General features: G+C 35.9%; 1 protein-coding gene across 1 annotated transcript; it reads right to left on the bottom strand.

Annotated features, from left to right (window-relative positions):
* Nucleotides 1-6,887: 6,887 nt before the first annotated feature.
* LOC128241259 (thrombospondin-2-like) lies at nt 6,888-10,866 on the bottom strand. The gene is made up of 6 exons (XM_052958203.1): nt 10,734-10,866; nt 10,206-10,328; nt 9,208-9,378; nt 8,500-8,670; nt 7,683-7,823; nt 6,888-7,303 (listed from the first exon to the last, which is right to left on the bottom strand). The coding sequence occupies exons 1-6, from the start codon at nt 10,864-10,866 to the stop codon at nt 6,888-6,890; spliced, it is 1,155 nt and encodes a 384-aa protein (XP_052814163.1).
* Nucleotides 10,867-20,589: the final 9,723 nt, after the last annotated feature.

Here is a 20,589-nt window from a genome sequence, read left to right as displayed (position 1 = left end):
TCTCAACTTATTTTACCACATGAGATCAAAAGTACGATGATCGCTATTTAAGCTTTTAGGTTTTGATCAAATTCATAAACATTTAATATCAAATATATGTTGTCATTTGTATATTTTCATGAAATATATGTTTTAACCAAAATAAGGTCAAACTCTTAAATGTTATGAACGTGCATTGTCTCGTAGAATATGTTCATTAAAAGTGTTCGTCAATACTCCGAAGAAACTACATTATTCAACACAACATGTAGTTGAGTACAACTCCTTGCTTAAAAGCAATTAAACAATTTTAATTTCTGTTCTAAAATTATTTTTCTTATGAATATTTACAAAACTTTTTTATAAACATGTTTGATCAGACATAACGCGTTCAGAAAGAGTAAAAACATAAGATGTTGAATCATAATAGGCTCTTATGCGGAAAAATATGAGATTGTGATTGAGATTTGACTCAATTATTTTTTTAATATCGGGGACATACCTCAGATACCACGTCAAATTTATATGAAAAACGGACTAAATTTCAACGTCGAACACTTCAAACCAACTTGTACGGCTTGGTGAGTTTGGTTTGTTGTCACCAAGCCGGATAAGCGGGTTTTCTCCTGGTTCTCCGGTTTCCCCCACAACACAAGACCACACTCTCGCGTTAAATCGCGCCAACGTGAGTTAATAATATAATGTTGTGATAACTTGTTTCCCAAGCGTTGTAAAATAAATATGTTTAAACTAACTCGACCATACCGAAGTAGGAGTCCCATATGCGTGTGTGACGTCTTGCTCCTGCTGCAAAGTTTGCATTCACAAGGTGCGCGTCATCTACCTCTAATCACCGAACTTTAGTAAGTCTTTAATGTTACGTGGAATCGTTTCGCTTTAATCTCTTATAATCGAAAGTGGAAGGCGAAAGAATTTACAGTAAAACTGCGGTCGTTCGAACAAGCGGTCGTTCGAGAACCGGCGTTCCCTCGAGGTCGGAGCTTGGTCCCGAACTTTTTTTCCTTTTATTTTCTAGGTGTTAAAATTATACATACATGTAAGTGCTCTTGGTCTTGTCACTTAGCACATTTTCGCATTCATACCTTAACAGTTTAATAATTCAATTAAAAATAGTACGGAACCGTTTCATGTTTAGTTGTTTTGAAGTTATGTTTATTTCAATCCATTAACGATATTAAAGAGTGTCCCTTTTATTAATTTAATATCTACAATTCATTATCTCAGTGTCAAAGCATACACAATTCCATGAATTCAGGAGTGGTTGAGAGTCGATAAGGCGACAGCATACGTTCTAAAATCAATGGCAGATGGTACCAACACCTTCTTTATTTTAATGTGACTTCATACATTCTTGCAATAACCCAAGAAATCACTATCTGTGATGTACACTTACTTACTTACAAACTAGAAATCTGTGCGATGTGTAAGTGCACTTGTACGCCCTATGAAGAGATGGCTCTAAAGAGGGCTAACAATTAGGCATTGTTGACTCCACATAATTTTACCTCTTCTGGCTACCGAATAGTATGTCTTTTTTTCCTGGTGCCAACTATATGTATACATATTATAACGTCGATATATATATTAATATAAATATAGTTGATATAGGGTTAGGGTTAGGGTTGTATATATTGAACAGTTAAATACATTATAGTAAATACACTATTTTCCTTCATAGCGTTTTTTATTTATTTTTTGTGAAATGATAACATGACTTGTTTGGTTTTAACTTATACGTGTATGCACAAGAACGACCTATCTCGGTACAAATAGTTTGAGGGTAAACTTCAGAATGGTGTCTTAAAGCAAAAATCCCGATGACCAAAATACTAATATGATCAAATAACAACCTGCTACAAGTACCACTATCTGAACAGCTTTATTATATATAATTAACAATTGCATTTATTTACAAACATTCTTATAACGATTGTTTGATATTTGGGTTATTTGTTTGTTGTCTTATCGAGTTGTGTGTCTCTCGTGTTGTGTTCGGTCTTAATCAGTGTGGCATTATCTTAGTTAACCTCTGATTACATTTTAGGCTTAAACCTGTATTATCCATTCTTCATATTCCCCAATGCGGGTGTGAAAAGGTTCGTAGGTCGGCAGGGATGGCTCTGCGGGCGGTTAATTGTGAAACGTTTATCGGACGTAGTATTCCCGCAGGCTTTTTATTACGGTTAGTCGGTCAGCAGTGCGGGTTGTGTGGACGGTCTATTGTATAATGTTTGTTGGGCTAACTACTTCCAAATGTTGATGACGCTATGCATTCGAGAGGACAATGTGTGGAAGTTCATGTCGCGACGTATTTGTGAGTACGATGTGTGTCAGATGATTGTGATCTGAATTTGTGAAGGGATGCTTCAGATAATGGTTCAATGTTTTTGAAAGGTCGATGTGTGTCAGATGATGACGCTTTGTTTTTGTGAGTGCAAAATGTTGTGTCGGATGATGGCGCTGTGTGTTTGTGAGGTTAATGTATGTCCGGTGATGGCACCATCAATTTGTAAGGCTGATGAGTGTGATCTGATGGCGCTATGTATTTTAGTGCAGTTCGTGCTATGTATTGGTGAGAGTGATGTGTTACATAATGTTCTAATCTTTTTATATGTGATTTGTGTCAGGTGATGGTTATATGTATTTTTGAGTACAGTGTGTGCTATGTATTTGTTAGAGCGATGTGTCAGGTGATGGAACTGTGTATTTGTTAGGGCAATGCTTATCAAGTGCTGTGTTGGAGCTATGTATGTGTAAGAGCATCGGTCAGGTAATGATGGTATGCATTGTTTTTTTCTGCGATGTGTGTTAGGTGATGGTGCTATTTATTTGTAAGCGCAATGTGTTGAAGCTATGTGGTTGTTTGTGTGATGTATGTTGGATGATGGTGCTTGTCAAGGTTGACTGCAATGTATATCCTCTGATGACGCCATATATTTATGAGTGCGATGTGTGATAGATTATGACGCTATGTATTTGTGAGTGCGTGCGATGTGGGTTTGTGTGTTATGTTTAAACTTTTGGCTACTGAGCTTGTTTATGTAGTTTTTCATATAAATATTGATGTTGACGCTATGTAAATGTGAGGGTGATGTGTGTCAGATGATGATGATGATGATGATGATGAGTTGGGGCCGCGGAAGGTGTGGGCTCGGGAGGGGTGTTCCCTCCCTTCGAGAGTAGTTTTCAATTTTAAGCATTGAAATACTCGATTTCCAGTGAGTTCAGGTTTTATTTTCATTTTTCGGTTAAAATAGTTGACAGATATAAAACTAATATCTTTTAGTAACATTTATTCACTTTACATCTGTTTCATATTTTCTATTTATGTAGTAAATACAAATAGCTATGAATAGTCACAATAAATCAAACACATTTAATATATAAATATGCACATTCTGTGGAATAATCTAAGCACTATCATTCAGAATTTGGAAACTCGGTTTTCCATACCATTGATAATTAATTTGCCACAGTCCCTAAGTTCGTTATGTCAGAGGTCTCAGTGGACATGGTGGACCATCAATTGGTTCAGTCTTTCCTGGGTCATTGTTGATCGCAGGTAGGATTGTAGCCGGTGCTGATAACCCCGCTCTTAACTTTTGTGTTGCCGATCTTCCCACCTTTCATCGCCGTCATACATGTAAAGCAGAACGAAATAACATTATAAGCAACAGCGACATACTTAATATTGTGCAGTCATAGATGCACCAGTAATTTTTCACTTTTAAATATTAAACCATTACGCGTTGAATGCCCTGTGTTCAGTTTTTTAGTGCCAAAATATGTCTTTGAAAAATATATTTCGAAGCTGATTTGGAACGTCCACATTAAAGTCAAACTTTAATGTGACGAGTGTGAAATATAACATAATACTGGCTATTTAATGACAATTCTATTTTAACGAGTAAATACAATTATCACAATCAACTAGAGGTTTTGAAACATCAAACACGATACAATTAAGTATTGTCTTATTGCCTCTACTTCTTCCACTACCTGTTTTTAATAATCCGCCGACTTTTTTTGCGCTTTTCCAGGCCAATTAGCTAGATGGTGTTACCTTATATATTTTTATTCCTCCATTTCTGAAGAGTTTTCCATACAATATATACATACAGTAAAATTCCATCATATTAATAAATATCACTTTTTATATACGATTTTCTCACAAAACCTACATTCTAAACATGTGACAAATAGTCACAGTTTTTTTGCCAGTTTTTTTTATATCTTTTTTGAGTGAATATTCTCATGGTTTAAATATGCTAATAAAGGATGCCATGCAAAGACCCATCTTGAACAGCTATGACAAAGATATATATCACATAGTGATTGTTTCTACGTCATAGATGAAAAAAATACTATATTTCAATTCCAAATCTGTAGCAAACATGGGATCGACGTTGCACGAAAACAAAAACACAAGACAGATATGTTCGAAAAACAAGGCATTTCTATTACATTATAATGTTTAATCTGAAATTCAAGTAGAACCTTTTTTGACATGACAAATGAATAACTACAAGCAAGGTTACACTCCACTTATTTTGTTACACCTTTAAATAATTGTCACTTATTTTGGCATAATTGTTAACCTAATCTGGTCAAAGGCAGATTTCGTTTGTTCTCATGTTATAAACATCAACCAATTTGAAACTAGAATAGGCTAACAGTTCATAATTGTATCTCGACATACTTAATACATACTTATCATTTACCGCGTACCGAATTATAATTTGATTCAGACTTAGAAGCTCAATGGTTAAAACTACAATGTTTACAAATCGTCACCCCAGTCCAATAACTCAATAATTGCATGACAAAATGCTGTTTCTTGTTGTAAATACTGGCCGGGTATATTAAACTTGTCTGGAAATGTTTGTTTGAAACCGTCTGAAAAATGATACACACATATTTGGATTAGAATATCCTTACATATGCAGCTCCTTGGATTGATTTATAAAAACTTGGTAATATGTGTATCTTGCAACCGCTTCCTGCAAGTATGTATGATTGTCATTACAACTTTGACACTTTAAAATCCATCGTCATTTAATTCATGACATCGTAGAAATGAACCGTGGCACCTTTTTCACTTATTTAAAAAGACAAATTGGTTTAAACTATTTTCATGTCTATTTCCCACCAAGTTTAAAACTGACAATATTATAATATGAAGCAAATATTCAAGACATTACCATTATGTTTATAAATTTATAAACGCAATTTAGGTGTAGTTTTTCCGACACTTCATATATCAATGAAACGCAGATAAATACAATTCAATTCTTAAAATTACAACTTCCAAAAATAAAAGATCATTTTTATTTTGCTATTATCCAAGAACCGCAATTCATCACTCAATATTTCCAAGTAGTGTGTAGCCTTCCAACGCGTATGAATGCATCGTCGTCTTGGAGACACGTGGAGCAAAATTAAGTAACAACTCGTAATGACTGACGACTACTCATTTGTTTCCCATTTCAAAACGGATTTGCAACACTTTTAAGGTAAGATATTGATGTAAAGGCGACTTGTTTAAACTCTGAAATGTATCTTCCATTACTCCTTGCCTAAGACATTATTTTTACCAGTATATATTTGTTGGTTATTTTCATGAATGGTTGGCATGCCATTACTTTCATTAAGCTGTTGACCTACATTTAAACTTTCATTTTCACTTTATTTTTTTATTTGTAACTTCAGGCCAACCATGAAAAGAAATGTTCATCACTTCTTCAATTTCTGGAGAAATCTCAGCAGCAGAAGCAGCAGTTTCTCTACTCAATTCCGGCTCAAACAACTCAAAACTACCAAAAAGATCTTTAAACAAGTCGAAATCGCTTAATCGCTTTAAGCTTCCTTTTCTCCGCAATCAATTTATTGTCATTAATAACATAAATATGAAACAAAATCAGCATTTTCAAAAGGTTTATTGTTAAGTTGTTGTTTTTATTTTAACCCCCATATAACTTTTAAGATGGAACATACACATATTAAATGCGGTAACTAATGTAAACAACTTCCTACTATGACCTGACGTCGTGGGTTTAAACAATAAAGTACTCCGATTATGAATATTTATAAGCTGATTTGCACACACGAATGCTTCATGGAGATATGAATGAATGTCACATGGGTTGTTTTATCTAATAAGATTGAAGCATTTACTCACACCTGCTCAAAGTTGTAAATATGTGCGTGTAAAAATACAATGTGTGTTACCATTTCTATGAATTCAATTTTTGTTGTTTGTTGTGGACACGGTAAAATCTGAGAAATTCATCATTGAAATTTATATCGTGTTGCTGAGATTGAAACCCAGCTGCGTATGAATATGTATTCAGTGTTAGTATGTGCTTGGCCTAATATGAAAAAGATTTAAAGTGTTTTCCTTATCTAATATGAGAGTTCCCATGTTTCCTTTTCAAGCCCGTATACAATTATATTGTTATATATTATCTAATTGATTTATTCGACATTTTGTTACACGCTGTTACAAACATTCCAAAAATAGACAATAAAATACAATTATTTAAACATCACAAATAACAGGATACATCGAATGCATAGTTGGTGCACTGATGGTGACAGTGCATCTGTTTTTTGACAATTTACAACAATATACACCCGCTACTTGTAACACGGTAAGCTTGACATGATTGTACAAGCCAGTTACACTACATCCAACAATTGTAAATGATATTTTACATAACACCAATCTCATTAAATTCTGATCACCTATACTCATTTAACGCCGTTACGCTTACGTACACAATGTAATGAAAAAAGTAAACGTCACAATATGATTTGAATGAGATTGACCTAAATGATAGTCTGGATGATTACTGATATAATTAAAGGCTCAGCATTAATTCGATTGCTTAGTTATATATATGCACAATTAAAACACCACTGAATGATGTCCAGAATGATGTCGAATTGTCGATTATTGCGGCTGTGGTTTCCGCTGACGTGAACACTCTGACTTGGTCGCCGGTACGCAAAAGCACGGGGGCAGAAGCAGGAGCACAGTCATAGTCCCCGGATCCATGCGCTCTGTTGCCAGCTATTGCTATTTCAGACCCAGACAAAGGAACATGTCTCAGTTGGACATCTAAGCTTTGTCCATCGGTTGAACAAATCTGAGCAGAAAAGAAGTACTGCCCGTGAACAGGCGCGACAAAGGAGCCGTTGTTGCTATGATAACCATTCCCGACATTGTCAACAACAGAAGGATAGGCCAAATAATGTGCCTGGTACACAATGTGGCCATGGACATTGAAGAATACCTTCCCATCTGAAATAAAATAAACCTTGGATGAAGTGTTGTTTTAATTTCCTACAATATACGAGGACCAAAAAAACAAATAAATACACTAAGTACACTAAGTACATAACACATTAAATCTACATAGTTTTAATAGTAACTCACATGACATAAATAAATATAATTGTTGTCATATCTTTAAGAGCGTCATGTTTTATAAGTGTTTCATAAAGTTGCTGAAGTACACGTATTTTCATTACACCTCCTTATTTTGTTCATTCCGTATGCTTCCATGCAAGTCACTCATTCAATACTTCGTTTTTAAAACGTAGCTTAAACCTGTATTATTTCGTAATGGCATCCTATAAAGGTCCAGTATTTTGACGGGAGATGAACTACCATAATTTACCTGAGCATGGTTTTGTTTGTATATCTGTTCCTGCACACTGCTTGCCGAACATGGATGGTACTGGGTTGTTGCAGCTGCGGTTTCGCGCAAGTTGTTTCCCCTCACATACACCCCAAGACGACCATTGTGACCAACCACCGTCTGAAAAGACATATATGGTTATTCTTACAATTATAAGATTTGGATGAAGAATGATAATTCGCGAATATAATTAATGGTGTTTACCCCTAATGGCGTATAGTACTTCGAACAATATTAAATGATATTTATTAACCTAACAATTATGCCTTGCAAGAGGAGTTCAGATCACTGTCGTTAACATTGTTGAGTGTTACACACCAACTAAAGTATATTCCGGTATGGCATTGTCCTACTACACTGTCAAGAGGGTCGGACATACTTCATCAGTAGTGAATTTATCTATATTAGAACATCTCTGGTACAATATCCGCCTTTTCATCTCAAAAATAAAATAAATAGTACTTATTTTCAATTTAATAAACGTAAATCATGCCGATGTAGTTTCCCCCCAGCATTTTCCATTTGTTTTGCAAATGCCCACAATAAGTGGAGTCATGTGACTGGCCTACGAAAACGTTCATCATTTTCATGAATTTCGATTCGAGGTAGTTAATACCTTAATTGTCGTGTGTTGGTTTGTTGTCTAATAACATATGGAGTGCCGAATACACACATTTGAACTTTTCCTTTCATGGTCAATTTTAATCTCTGTAGTTAAAAGAAAAGCTTTCTTGATTGAATAATTTACTTTGTATGTTAAAATCCTGCTTTGAAAACATGTGATGGCAAGTCTTACCAGCACACGGTCTTTGCATGCATATCCTTGATTCAGATGGATTCCCATAGCAGTGGTCACCAAATCTAGCCGGTTTGGGGTTATTGCAAGTCCTCCGACGGGTAGCAAGCCCTGCATCGCAGGACACAGAACACGAACCCCAACTATTCCAAATGCTCCACCCGCCATGAACTGGTTAACATATTATGAAAAATTGGTGAAGAGCAGCATCAATGAGTTTTTGTGAGAGTTTAAGACATGTTTCTATGTCGTTGATTGTCATCTACTATGTGTTACGGATATTATATGTGCTAGATGTACTGTTAAAGCTACACTCTCACACTCGAACGTTTTGACAACTTATTATTTTTTTCTTTTTGTCGTGGAACGAGCCATTTTAAGCGAAAATGCATGGAAACCATTGATATAAGACTGCTGACAAAACATTAGATCGCAGACTTTCATATTTAAGTTCAAAAATTGATGTTTTATGCTTTTTTTCTTAAACCGTTTCTAACGCTTTCAGCCATAACACATTGATTTTGAACGGAAATATGAAAATCTGCTATCTGATTTTTTTCAGCATTACTGGTTTGCTGATATTTACGCAAAAATGGGCTCATTCCAAGACAAAAAAGTTGTCAAAACAGTAAATCTGTGAGAGTACAGCTTTAATGTCGCGATATGTTTGTGATGAGAAATAGCAATGCATAAAGTTATCATACTCACCGGGGCATAGTTCCCTGACGCAGACTTTTGTCTCATGAGCTGAACCTACACAATCTGCACCGCCATCTCTCGGTTCTGGGTTTGTACAGGTGCGTGTACGCAGTTGTCTCCCATGTTCGCACGTGACGTCACACTGAGTCCAGGAAGACCAGTCAGCCCAGCCCCCGTCCACTTAAGATGTATTTTTGGTCAGTGGTTGCATTTAGTGAGAAGTTAGACGTGCAAACGTTGTGGGGGTTTTTCAATCAAATATGACCTTATGTAGCAAAATTTTACCATTTTTTAATTGAATCGTTTGTTTCCCTAGCCATGCAGTCAGGTTATCGTGTCTTCCTTCATTTGATGAATATATATGCAAAAAGCTACAGAGACATGCTCAGTAGCAAAATGTTTTAACATAAACCCGGTTTAGTGGCAATGGGCAACGCCAAAGACATAGAACACAAATTCACAAACAAGAAACATAGACACAACTCTACAAACAGCACAGTGCATAAATACTATATATATATAAATATTTGGTATGTTTATCAAGAATTGTTAGATACCGCCTTGGAACGGTCAGTAAAATGTAAATTCACTGGGGGTTACTGGGGGTTTAAACCAGTTTATGTGCACAAACCTCACTCTTATCCCAACAATTCTTAATAAAGATAAAACGCAAAAGATAAATCTTATCAAAGTATGCATCAAGTCACATCAATTTGTTACTGGTATATTTTAGGACATATTTTAACTTGCTCAAGGCGCCCGCATAATTGCTTTTATACTAGAATGCGACGCCAGCAGGCAAGAACAACAGCATAAGTTGACGGTTCAGAATTGGCATTTGCAGAAATTAAGAAGTAATATTGTGCAATATATAGATCAGTTAAACAATATCGAACCGCTAAAACATTTTTTATATTACCTAATACGATTCTGATTACTATTTTTTGCGACGTCTTCAATTGAAATAAATGAATAAAATCATCTCCTAAAATAACTGTAAACAATACCAAGGTTGCAAAGTCCACAATATTTTGAGCATATCGTCTTCGCATGATCCACATCCGAGCATAGGTTCAACAGTGAATTTAGAAGTGCGCAGTCCACAGTCACCGAGTCAATGCATGCGGTCGCTGAAAACAGGTACAGCATCATTCATTTTTGGACAACAGAGACTTTATGGAACACTCATGACACGTGTAAGAGTAACACTTAAACATTCGCAAACTTAATACAAATTGCTCATGAACGTTTATCTGTTTGTATAATTACTCAAGCAAGTAGCGTTTGAAGACCATCAGAATCAAATTTATGACTTAGACATTTCAATGAATTGCTAAGATTAACAGAAAACTATAAAATGTGTGCAAATGTTTAAATAAAGATACATAATTATGTTCTTATGTCTGCCGTCGTTTATTGATCGTGTGGTAATTGTGTTACAACACTAGACTTAGAGAGGGTATTTAAGGTCCAGTTGCCAGAAAACAATGCAACGACATGTGGATTCCTTCTGGGTATGTCCTTTGAGTCATTACGTTTTTCGTGTGCACAAAGTCTTCCATTGCATTCGTGAGTCGAACAACATTCGTGGCAGCCGGTCATTTGGCGAGTGTTCAAGGCCCGCCCGACAATTCCTGCTCCTCCATGCAGATTGCTGCTTTTGCACATCTGTATTAAATCGGTGTTTAACGTATCATTTTAAATTTATCCTTTTAGTATTGCATATACTTTTCTTAGATGTATCTGTTGCATTGAACACTTAATACTGAATCACGTCGGCGTGGAAATGCAATTTATAACATGTTTATTCTAATGCAAATGCAGTTTTCTTTTTTTTCTATATATTATGTTTACCCATCAGTAATGTGTTACGTGTTCTTTTGTTCCATTCCCTTTTTACTGCAACGATCTGCTGATGGATTTATGATTAACAAGCATTACTGTAGGGTTGAAAAGTTTGGTAGCGTTCTTCTAATGCTTGAAGGAAAATACCTGATTGTTTTGGCAGCCCATCTCGTATCGCGGGACAGGTGATGTCTGTGTCGTTTGAACATAACACGACTAGAATAAAAGAGGTATTTTAAGTTGTACTTGTTTCATACTACCACCATTATTACAATAACGTTGCATACGTTTATGTATAGTTCTGCGTGTAACACACATTTCCTTCATAACTTGAATGTTTTAAATAGAAGAAACAAACCCGTTAAGAATACATCCAAATAATGAGATGTTTAAAGGTAAAAGTAGTTCCTCTATATACATACCTGACCATCAGCACATGTTGTAGTGTTGTAGCACGTTTTCGGATCAGCAACATCAGGGCAGTTTAAACATATCAATCCACCTACAAAGAAATCATATAGTTAGCGGTCTGACAGTCTAACTCATTAAGTTGGGGTCCTCGTGTAGAAGCAGTATGCATGGCACCCTAGTAGCGTATATTAAACGGAATTAAGAGCCTACCTCATACAGCTCACTGCATAATACCCTAGCAGTATGCCTGGTACTCTATCAGCGTAAAGTTAGCGGCTAAATAGATGAGCGCAAGCAAGCTGCTTTTAAGTTTCCTAATACTCTAGTAGCGTGAAGTGAGCGTTTTGACAGTCAAGCACATACAACTAGCTGCCTAATGCTGTAGTAGTGTGTCTGATACCCTAAAAGCGTTAAGTAACCGGTATGGTAGCCTGGCGCATACAGTTAACAACCTAGTGCCCTAGTAATGTGCATGACATTCTATCAGCGTAAAGAAAGTGATCAGAAAGTAAAGAACATAGTTAGCTGCCTAGTGACCAGGCATTTTAGTAGCCTAGATTAAGAGGTCTGGTGCGTAGTGCATTTAGTTATCGACCTAATGCTCTAGCAGTGTGCCTGGCACTCTATCAATGTAAAGTCAGTGGTCTGACAGCATAGCGCATACAGTAATCGACTAAATTCCCTAGCAGTGTGTCTGGCACTCTATCAGCGTACAGTTTGGCAACCTAGTACATACAGTTATCGGCCTAGTACCCTAGCACTGTTTGGCACTCTTTGAGCGTAAAATTAGCGGTCTGGCAGCCTAAGATGTACATTTAGCGACATTTTGCCCTAGCAGTGTTTGGTAGTGTATAGATGTTTGTGTCAATGGATGTTTCAACGGCTACTTTCATATTGTATTTTTGCTTCATACCATGCATTATTCACAGCTTTTTACTTGCAACATTCATTGACTTTAATATAATCTATACATCGTCCGCTCTTACAGACATGCAACCATGCAATCCATCGTTATGCACTCCCCGAGCTGCATAGCACAGATTGTTAGTGCATTTTACAAATAGTGCAGCATTTACCGACCAATGTTCTCTACAACATATTTCGTAACGATATAATATCACATAAATTTTCCACCAAACACACTGTTTTACGTTACAATATCAACAATAATAACACATGTTCAGTATTCAAGCTATTTCAATTGATGTTAAGCTCACCTCGCAATCCCCTCTTCAATGTTTTGCGGCATTAAAATAACCACTATATAATTCCCCAAATCTTAACACTTTCAGTTCATTGATTATAAAGAGCTACTAGTTCGTGCCACTATAATGAAGTAAGCGACCTGATGGTGCTGGACTGTTGGGTATGATGGCGCGTTTGCGGCGTAAACTAAACGGTCTGGTACACTGGATGAATGAGGAAAGCAACCTTGAAACTAATCGCCAATGGACTTGGCGGCTTGGCACAATCACACTTAACTGTAGTTTAAGACTTGTGGAATGCAACTAGCGGTTATGCAAGAAGCCTGAATTTGGCCGCATTACACATGTGCAACAGTCAAGCCGATGAATAGCATGACAACAGCCCCCTGACACACAACCGGTGTACCGTTAGCGGCCTAGCTGATTAGTAGCTTGAACCCCTGACGAACTTCCGGTGCATCGAAAGCGGCCTGGCTGATAAGCAGATTGAAACCTTTACGCTATATAACTCACTGTTTTTTTATTTAAATAAATTTGTTGGGGTTCAGTCATCGCCGATTAGCATTCGGAACTCCTCGGCTATTTTCTATCGAAAATAGCATCGAAAGTATGCCAATATACCAGAAGATGCAGTTTGTAAAATTCAAAATAATAGTATTAAACAATTGTAGTGCTTTGTTTATTTATTATATCTTAGTTTAAATTGATTGCAAGTGAGGTGTATAATTGCATTAATAATTAAGATTCCCAAGAGTAAAGTCATTCAATTTAACTGCTTAAATGAAATTACTACGCGATCTAATTGCAGTGTATTTAAATGTAAATATTTCTCACATTGTAAACCGTCCAAGGTTGTTTTCGATGAAGACCGGCCGAGGAGTTCCGAAGGGGCGAGTTTCTATTCGCCAAATTCTTTTTATATTAAAAACATTTTTCTTGACTGAGTGACGTCTATGTTTTCCATACTTAACGAACCTAGACTATAAAAATATTGGGCCGATTGTTCAGAATCGTAACTAATCATGAAGTTTAATGAATACATATTTGATCGGCTGCACTTTAAACAATAATTGATAAAATTGTTTAAGGTAAACTGTTTTTATTTAAATTTTTGAGAACATCATCGATTATTTCACATAATCTTCACTTAACAACGATTTCGTTTATCACCATCTTAACTTTTACAAATTTCTGAACAATCGGCCTATTGTCGATTAACACATCGAAATGAAACGTATACATATCCGTGTCATCACATACTCGCTTCTTGAAGACAGGTAGCAATCGACAGCCATAACAAAGGACCGAATCCTGAAAACAGCATATGGTCATAAAGTGTAAACAAAATATAGCAAAAGTCCATTAGCCAAGGAGGAGCTACATGTATTTATCAGTTCACACATGCGCTATCATCAGAAAGCTATGTTAGAGTTACTTTTATCAATTAGGTGTGCAGAAAAAGTTGTTTTCTAAATTAGTAAAAAATGCTAACAGTTTTTGTTTTATTAATATCTATACGAACCGGTCATGACTGTAGAGGTCTGTGATCCTGGTCTCATTACATAATAAATCAAGTTCCTGCGTTGCTAATACGCATTAGTTCAGACCGAAATTACATACTGTTCAAAAAAGGTCCGGTTTCACATGAAAAGTTAATTCGCATTTTCGTTCCGCCACTTCGTGTAAGTTTGTCCTTTCTTCGTCCGGTAGCCATGCTAAAACAGATTACAGACAAATCAAAGCCCCATGTGGAGGGAGGAAATGCGTAATTGCGAGGAGTGGCGGTGCAAACATGCGTACACACATACGCCGCATTGTAGTTTTAACCCTGCCACTTTTGCCTTATCACCTTTCGATGGACTTGGCAAATCGGTTTCACGATAAGTGTCGGAGTGAAAACACGAACATACGCAAATTCTTGGTCGAAATATATTTTTGCACCGCCTTGAAACGACAGAAATTAAACACAGTGACCCTACTTCATCATGTTTTAACGCACTGTTCTTAAGCTTAACACCACCGATATTGCTCTTAGTTATCACAAAATTCTCCGACAATTTATTTCATTTCATTTAAACGCCATGTTTTAACGCACTGTTCTTATTCTTGACATAATAGAAACTGCTCTGAGTTATCACAATTTTCTCCGGCATTTCATTTCGTTTCTACGTGAATTGAATTGTCTCGACATGGTTACTTTAGGAAATACAGTTACGTTCTCAATAAATATATATTATTGATTTATTACTTAATATTGTTATGTCAGTGTGTACAAGGCAATGCTAAACAAACGTTACTAAGTAAATAAGGGATGGGTGGGATATGGACGTTTCATTACGGCGTGAACTAATTATGTTCACAATTGGTTATTATAGGCATATAATGATATATATAATATAAATATTCATTACTGTTAAGCTATTGGGGGCTTAACGCAAGGAATCGATATTGAACAGTGAATATCATCTGTCAAGTTAAAACCAAAATATCGTTTACCTTATTAAGAATAGTGGTTGTTTTTATTTAAAGTTATAACAAGTGTTAAAAATAGTGTTATTTATGAAGTGCTGTATTACATATACTTCAGAATAGGTTTTTAGCGACCCTGTTTAAAGTTAGGAAGTATACTTGAATGATTGCTCCAATGTTCTATTACTCTTATGGGAATTTGAAAATTTTATAACGTCTGTCTAGACAAGAGGTTGTGATACAAAAGGGCCACTAACGTCTTAGCGGTAAACAATCTGCAAGGTTTGAGTCTTCGACTCAATTTCTCTACTGACACAAACGTATTTCAATTATAAGGCAAATGGATGCAGCAGCTAATTGTATAAAACTATAATAAGTTGTCAACGGGTTAGCATTCGGTTAGCTTGCACTTTAAACCTTTTCATTCTATAGAAGTTTATTTTTCAATCTGTGAACGATCTTAAAGAGTGCCACTTTTATTAACTTATTATAAAGCCTTCCTTAATATGATAGTGCCATTGCAGTTAGTACAAAGTAAGGAGTAGATGTCGATTAGGCGTGACATGTGGTCTGGAACTATTGCCAAAAGGGTCTAAAACCTTCGGTACTTTAACGTTACTTGGTACCGTGTAGCATTAACCCCATGGATTATTATCTGTTATGTACATCGACGTACATTGAAACAAAACCTTGACAATGTGTGAAGAGTGCAATGTGTAAGTGCACTGGCACACGTTATCACACGTTATCAATAATATGGCTAACATTCAGACAATCTCTCAATGGGATTGTCGCCGTGATGGATAAATTTAGCTAACTTGGCCACAGAATATATTGCATCATTTGGCTAGTAGCTTTATGGAACCACGCAAAACAAAGTTTTCAAAAAAGAAAAGTATTTCAAAATACTTGCATTAAAGTGAAGTTACTAGAATTAAAATAAGTTAAATCCCTATTCATCAACCATGCAAACATAACCGACCTAAGTAACTTAAGAACATGTATATGTTTAGTTCTACATTTTTGGATAGCTTTTCCGAGCGCCTTCTATATACCAATTAAAAAATGTTAATGATCGAGCTTGAGTTTTTTTCCACAACGGTTTTTGTCTTCTTTTTGTGAAATTAGAAATTGAAGCTTTTGATATGTCATATATATGTATGTTCAAGACCTTTCAATAATGATACAACAAGGTTGAGGTTAAACTACGGCACAAAGTGGTACGTGAATGTCAAACTTCCGATGTCCGAAACCCTAAATGATCAATTAACATGTTTTCTTAATTAGTAATGTCTCTCGTTGTGTGTTTGATAGGTTTTAATCATGCTGACTTTAAGCAAGACCTCGGTGAAACTCGCGTTACATGTTAGGCTTATGCTCGTTCAGTCTGTATTTTCCATTGTTCGTACTCCAGCAGGCTTATGAATTACGGTTTGTTGGTATGGCAGGCTGTGCGGGCAGTCTATTGTAAAACGTTTATGGAGCGAACTACTTCCATGCTTTTCTAAAGATTGTTCTTAATCTTGGTACACATGATCACCACGAGCCATAGAAGTGTCTAACACATTTGCTCAAGAGTTATAACCCTAAAAGGAAGTCTTTCTGTATAGTTATATTGTTAGTTCTCGAGTGAACTAATTCCAAAATGTACTACAGATTTGTTTGAAACTGCCACCATTCATTTCCACAAATGTATTAATGCTTATTAATGTTATGAGAAAATTGGAGGAGTCAACACTGTTGCTCAGACATGTCATTGGCAATTTATATCTGTATCAAATCGTTTAGTTTCTAGGGTTAATTCATCATTTGATATGATGTTTTACTATGAAAACATCATTGCCTTCAGGTTAATGCGTGTGTCAAAGATTTGAATACGTTTTCATTTGCATATCTGGATAAATGTTTTGTGTGGTAATCCAAGTTTGAGCGTTCGTTTGAAATATGTCTGAATGGACATGTTTTGCGTTAGAGTTGCATTGTACTGTATCTGTGTGTAACACGGTGTTGATAGAAGTTGGAGCAAAAGTGATTTGAGCGATCACAAACTCATTAACAACCTTAGTGAGTTTTGAATAGGTTTTCATTGAACGTCTGTTGGCGGTTACCTCAACATACCAATGACAACAATATTTCAATACGTGTGTTATGTGTTTTGACTTGTAGTGTTGAGTGTCTTGTTTGGTCTTTGTCGTGCCTTAACCATTAAGGCTTTCATGTGGAGCATTTTATGGTCTAGGGTACTGGGAATGTCTCAGTGGCTTCCACCGCTTAGTTCAGTTTCGGCAATGTATTTAAATCGATGTGTGTCCTTAAGGCAGGCGGTCTGTTGCAAATTATTTGTCCAGGTAACTCCTTCAACAGTTGTAAACGGAATGTTCAGAAACTTTGTGCACATGATCAACATGGGCCTGACAAAGAAGTGTCAAGTTTTTTGGGGTGACTGTGACGTAGCGTTTTGACCTACTTTCTTGCTGGTATATGTTGTGAGCAGAGACAATTGAAACAATGGGTTCAACTAATATACTAATTTATTAAAATATGATCGAGATAGTAAACAAGACATGACATGGCGTATCATATATGAGGTATGTATGTTGAATACAGTACACTTACTTCTGAAGCTACAGGTGTGACGTAATACCGTAATACGTTAATTAAAGTTATATTTAATATATAATTAAGATTTAATTAAATGTATATGTGTATACATACTGTTTGTTTAGTAATGTAGGGCATATTTGATTGGCATTTGAATATGGAGGTGGTTGACAGCCGACCTGGTACAAATGTACAAAATGGTCATGTTAATTACAAACACGTGTATTCCTGGGGTTGTAAAGCTGTCATATTTATACAACAAATTAGTATAAGAGAGATGATTTTGGATGTAAAAACAGAGGGGTTAGGGAAGGCAGGAAAAGCGGCCTTGGGTCCTTAATGGACGGCAGTTAGGATGCGGGATTACCTTAAATGTCATACTGTATTTAGAACTTATTATTATACTTAGAAAGAACGTGGAACAATAAAGAACTGACATTCGAACGGTTGTTGTTTAATAACTTAAAGACTTCCAACAAGTTAAGTGAACAGTAGCATTACGTGACACATGATTAAGTATATTGAAGAATAAAACATATCTCTCCCTGGATTTTCTTCTGTCGTTTACATATTCAAGTTTTCGGACAAACCGTGTTTGTAATCCGGGAATTCTTAGCGCAATTGCTTTCATTAGATGTTTTCGTAATTCGTCATAAGAGAGTGGTGTGTAGGGAAACCCGGGACAATAGGCAACGTCCAGTCTACTAATAAAGCGAAAATGAACTCTTTTTTTAAAAAAAGAACAGGCCCCAGAATATTATCAATACCACAAAATTACTCAACTGACAAACCAACTTTATATATTGAATGTTGTCCCTATTAATCGAGATTGCGACAGGAATGACAACAGCCAAAATTACTGCATCCACGTAAGACCCACTCCGTTACTGTCTCTTGAATGTACCTAACGGGCGGGTCATTTGTGGATAACCAACGATGTGAACAATATTTAAATATTTTATGCGAAACGCTACAGAAACAAGCTCAGTAGCACAAAGTTTAAACATAAACCCGGTTTAATGGCACAGGGCAAACGCCAAAGACATAGAACATAAAATCACAAACAAGAAACATGGAACAAGAACAGCACAAAACTCCACAAACAGCACAGTGTTATATATGTTAAAAACACTATAAGTTAGAGTTCAATTTTGGCGATTTACAGAAAAAAAGCTTGTGTAGAGGCCAAGGAGGCCCCTTTCTTTCTGAAGGTCTTCAAAATTGGGCTTTAGCTTATTTGGTGTTTGTTTGTGCGATCGTCAGAATAGATCTACCTAAAAGTAATGGACACAAAATTTGAGAAAATCTCGATTGTCATCGGTCTACACAAGCATGCTTACACCAACTCACCGTTAAGGTTTAAACGCATGCTCGTTTATAGTTTATGTGTTTCCGAGCTGGTCGAGCTGCTTCTTGGGAAAACAGGGCACGAAAAGAGTGCAAGAAGGAACTCGATGCTAGGGTTTGATAAATCAGACAAAGGCACTTTTGGTGAGAGGCTATGTACTGACTTTGTTACATGTCGGGTGAACAAAAACGTATTCGGTTTAAATTGGTATTGTCGTGGTTGTTAAAATAGCGTTCATCTATAACTATAAAACGTAAGGCACCATAATTGACAATATGTGGCAATGACCATGAACTACTCATGAACTACTCATGAATTACTCATTCACTACTCATGAACTACTCATTAACTACTCATTAACTACTCATGAACTACTCATGAACTACTCATGAACTACTCATGAATTACTCATTCACTACTCATTCACTACTCATTCACTACTCATTCACTACTCATTAACTACTCATTCACTACTCATTCACTACTCATGAACTACTCATGAACTACCCATTAACTACTCATTCACTACTCATGAACTACTCATTCACTACTCATTAACTACTCATGAACTACTGTGAACTACTAATTAACTACTCATGAACTACTGTGAACTACTCATTAACTACTCATTTCAATAACATAATCCTGAAAACAAGAACGCCTGCAAACGATTATAAACAGTCCTTGACAGCTAACAATTCAGGGCCCATTTTCCATAGAAGTACTAAGGTCAGAAATGAGTTAAAGACAAGTTTTGACACAAGAGCTTTACTGAAGGAATCGTTTACCCCATGCTGGTACAGAAAATAGAATTCTAATACAGTGTACACTATTAATTCATGACGAAGTTAGCTCTCTTAAATGTACAGTATCAACTGTAATTGCAAAACCATAGGGAAAACACACTTCTTTGCTAACACGTTCTGTGTAATGTGCAAATAAACTGGTTTAAACCAATACTTCTGATTGTACCCTTGAAGTATCCCGATACCCCTCCCGTAGTTAACTCTTGTTACAGTGTACTCGTGTTTTACTGCTTGCTGTATGTTTAAATTTAGGGCTTCTCCCTGAAGTTTACATTGTATTGTTGATTTAAGTTCTCCTACATAACAAGTCGACTTTTTTATGCCTGCAGTCAGCAATTCAAAAACACACCAAACATGCAGGCAACATTTTTGTTGTTTTATTCTTCCAAAGGATTGTACCTCAAACATTTATAACAATGACATGTGAAACATTTTTGAGATAAATTAAAGTAGTTCCAATTCTAAACAAATACGAACAACTAAAGCACTCAAACATACAAACACCTTGAACAGTCATATAGACAGCAGGGTTATTCAGTCACATTATAAATATCTTGGTGGAGTCGTTAACAAATATAAATATCCACAACAATGTTTCTTGTACATGTGACAATTATCATGTTTTCGAATTAAATGTATCTTTATGTAATAACATTTAGCATATGATATATTTAAAAATAATATAAAAATAGTACTATCACTGTTA

This window comes from Mya arenaria, chromosome 7 (genome assembly GCF_026914265.1).
Source record: "Mya arenaria isolate MELC-2E11 chromosome 7, ASM2691426v1".
NCBI lineage: Eukaryota > Metazoa > Mollusca > Bivalvia > Myida > Myidae > Mya > Mya arenaria.
This window is presented reverse-complemented; position numbering and strand designations above follow the sequence as displayed.